Here is a 3,631-nt window from a genome sequence, read left to right as displayed (position 1 = left end):
CGGAGTGGGTTTGCAACGCGGAGGCCCAGACGATCAGGTATCGGCGAGAGCTTCCCGAGCAGTGTCGCATATTGACAGGAACGGCTAGCTCCACTGGTCCCACACGGCTGGCAACACTATACTGCGCGCCGGAGCTTTTCGTCGCTGTACCGTCCGGCGCGTAGGTACGGCACCACTGACCACTAGTGTGCACAGCACTGCCCGTCACAAGCGAAAGGCGGTCCCCCCCACCGGCGACTAGGTGACCTCTCTTCATAGTCCCCTACAAATCTCGACTGTCATGCCCCAAGGAAGGTTTTGAATTTCCTTATTTTGGGGCGAAGCCTCCTCCCGTCCGCTAATGTGGACATCCTACTCGTGAGGCACGCTAGCGTGGAAGGTGTCATCGACGGGTTCCTCCAGTCCGACTCCTGACGCCAGAGGTCGCCGGCATAGCCTGGCCCTCGCGCCAACAACTCCAGGAGAACCCCGACATGAAGTGCTTTTCAGAGACGTAGAAACCAATTTGCTAACCCCAGCTGGCGTGTAGAGTCCAACTACTAGGTAGCGCTCATCCTGCCCTTGTAACAACTCTTGGGCAGCACGGCTCATTCAGATCCACTTCGGCGAAACTGGTTGGCTGGGGCAACGACGTTAAGGCCTTGACTGGTGTGAAGCCTCCGTTCAGTCTTGATTATGAGAGGGAGGCGTGGAAGGTGTTTGTGGCTACCAGGTGACCTGAGTGCGGCAGGATATGTGAATGAAGGTGGAAGGCATGCTGAAGATTGCAACCGACGCTAAACTCGGGCGCTGATGTGGCAGTCAGTGTGTGTAGAGAAACGTAACAACAGGGCCAGATGTGCGCCAGGACTGGAAACCAAGAAACCGTGTTGAGTGGGTTGAGTGTTGGGTCGCGTACAGCGGTTAACTAAAAAGAGTTAAGGCTGCTCACGCTTAACAACTGTGCCATCAGGCCCGGGTCTTGGATGAGAGCAAGTGAAGTCGGAAGTCGTGAACAAGCGCAAGAAGACAGTCAAACTAGCTGAGTAGCCCCACGAAATGCAGTGCATGAAGAAGCATACCAAGCAAAGAAATAAAACCGAGTCTCGAATGCGAGACTGCCGGCGAAGGGTACGTCTTCGTGCACGAGGATTGAACTTTTGATACTCCAGTCCCAGCTTGCCTACATGCGCTTACGCTCTTGACCTCACTGCATGGGAAGGCTTAAATCGTCCTACGCACTGCCGTGTAATAGTTAGGACGGTTCGGCACTGGTGTAGAATACTTCCAGCCCCTGTGTCTCTCCACCCTGTCTGCTCCGCAGAAGCTCGACTCACGTCCGCCTGTCCAGCATTTAGTCTAGTGACTTTGAAATCTTCCATGACAGCTTCACCTCGCTTGAAAAACGAACTCCGTGTGGCTCGTCGGAACTGGTTCGGCAATCTTGTTTCTTGACAACTTCGGTTCTGGCGCTCGTTCTCCCGCCATCTCCTCCTTCCTCCAACCGGCTTCACCCGCGGAAGAAAATCTCCGTCAGGAGCCCGAGGTGGGTTTTATCCGTATTCTCGAACCCAAGCAAGCGAGCAGATGGCTGCACGGTACGGACGTCGGGTTCTCTCCTCACCGCTGTCGTCTCGCATTGTAGTTTCTATGCTGCCCCGGGCGCTCTGACGCCAGTAGCGCAGTGCTACTGCTCGCCAGTGCTCGGGCGTGCGACAACTACCACTCCTTCGCTATAGGTAGTACCAGCACACTACTCATTGCAAAAATACGAGGCAATAGCAAATTCTTTCGGGATCGATACGAGCTCCGCCCTTGCTTCCGATGATCGGTGCCTACCACCCGGCGTTGCGTGGATATTTGCTTGTATCTGACAGGGACCCGAAAATTGTCACCGCATTTTATGGGGTCTCTTTGCAAACATGTGGGAATTCGAACGCCAACCCATCCGCCACACAGACTGGCAGACCGAGCGAACTATCCGTCCACTCGCACGAATGCTGAGAAGGTACATGAGTAGGAAGTTGGCTGACTGGGCGCTGTATCTGCCGCTAGCAGGCTATGCTTATAGTAGTGAGACGAGTCCCCGCAGGCCAGCCCGTTCTCAGGTGTACGACAAGCCAAGGACGAGTTCTCGAGCTGCCGCAGAGCGAGGGAAGGAGCCTCGACAGGAGGCGCACAAGCCGCAGCAGCACGGCTACCACTGGCAAAAGATGGTTCGGTCAAAGCGCAGGATGGGCAGAGGAAAAACGAGGGCTGTACTCGCAAGCGTGAGGTGATGCAAGCCAGTGGCCTAGTGATGGTGTCAACTCTCATGCTGGGGGGCGCGATCTCGGGTAGGGAAAACCTGGCCGCGCTGGGGTGAACTTTTTTACCGCTGTGTGAACACCCTTGTGTATGTAGCGGATTTGGGTGAACGACCTTGTGTATGTAGCGGGTTTTGCACGGTGACAACAGGGTTTCGGCGGAAGTGCGGAGTGTCCGGGGTATCCAGGCGCGCTGCCCTTCGTCGATGACGTGGCCTTCAGCCGATCTTTTCGGAACTGACTCCGCCCATGTGCACTTCTACTCCGTCGGAGCAATTTCTTACATCATGCGCGCGGAAGTGACGCGTCGGAACAACCGGGCGCCAATTCTTTGTGAAACGGGGAGAGTTTTGGGAAACACGAAAGAGAACACGCTGAGTGATTCGCTAACGCCGAATACATGGGCCTACGAAAATGTGCGACCGCTGGCGAGCACGCAGCACTTTAGTCGAGGGGCAGTGCCGCACCCCGTACTGAGCGAGATGCCCCGCCGGGTAGTCAGTGCTGGACACGGTACTGAGCGCGGTGCCGTGAACGTCAGCCGATGAGCCGACTACTGTGCTTCTTTGTCAATAAACGACGAAGCACAGTAGTCGGATAGGTGTCGCTCCTCCGCGGGAGAACGAGTTAGAATTTCCTACGAGATTGCAGCGTCTGCTTTAGTGCCTGCTTGTTCACCTAAATCTTTCGAGGTACCTGAGAAGGCTTTCTTGCAAGTTAGCAACCTTCAGTTTCAATGTCGCCGAGAACGACTCGAGAGATTTTTCCCAGCTGCCTAGCGTCTCTTATATGGATCTGTTCCTCGCAATTTCTCGGTTTCTTCTCTGTTAGGACATCACGGGTTTCGGGACGAAGCGGGCTGCCCGGAGAGTTCGGGATTAGCTCGGGGTTGTTCCTTCGATTACATCCTACGACATCGTGAACAAGGACCCGGCAGAACCGCGTTGTGTCGGGGCGCACTCGCGCCGGCGCAGCACCTCGGGGACACCCGGCTTGTCCCCACCTGCGTGTGGAAAGCTTTTTCGCCTGTGCCCAACAAGCAGGAGCTTGTGGCCTAATGCTCCCAGCAGACGCGGGCGTGGAGCAAGTTACACTCTGACCGCACATTCGCCGCTCTGTCTGCGTCTTCCGGTTCCCGCCGCCTGCTTCGGCGTCTCTGTACACGGACAACCGGCTGTCCGCCGTGGTTGGTGCCGTGCTCGGTTCGTAAGCCGTTTAGGCGCGCCAGCTTGCAAACCTGGGCGCTAAAAAGGGGCACGCTGCCAACGTTTGGTGGTGCGAGGAAGAGAACGCGTGTGTACGAGCGTCATCTAGACTGACGTACCCGCGAGGAACACAAGTTCCTC

The 3,631-nt window shown here is 56.2% G+C and overlaps 1 protein-coding gene across 1 annotated transcript; it reads left to right on the top strand.

Moving 5' to 3' along the window:
• Window positions 1-6: 6 nt before the first annotated feature.
• On the top strand, window positions 7-2,610 carry CSUI_004606 (uncharacterized protein; the record flags this gene model as incomplete). The annotated part of the gene is made up of 2 exons (XM_068064794.1): window positions 7-1,525; window positions 2,457-2,610. A coding segment is annotated over one exon (156 nt), but the record flags the coding sequence as incomplete, so codon positions are not given.
• Window positions 2,611-3,631: the final 1,021 nt, after the last annotated feature.

The sequence above is a fragment of the Cystoisospora suis genome (genome assembly GCF_002600585.1).
Source record: "Cystoisospora suis strain Wien I chromosome Unknown contig_2166, whole genome shotgun sequence".
Taxonomy (NCBI): Eukaryota; Apicomplexa; class Conoidasida; order Eucoccidiorida; family Sarcocystidae; genus Cystoisospora; species Cystoisospora suis.
Note: the sequence above shows the minus strand (reverse complement) of the source record. Positions and strands in the feature narration are given on the sequence as shown.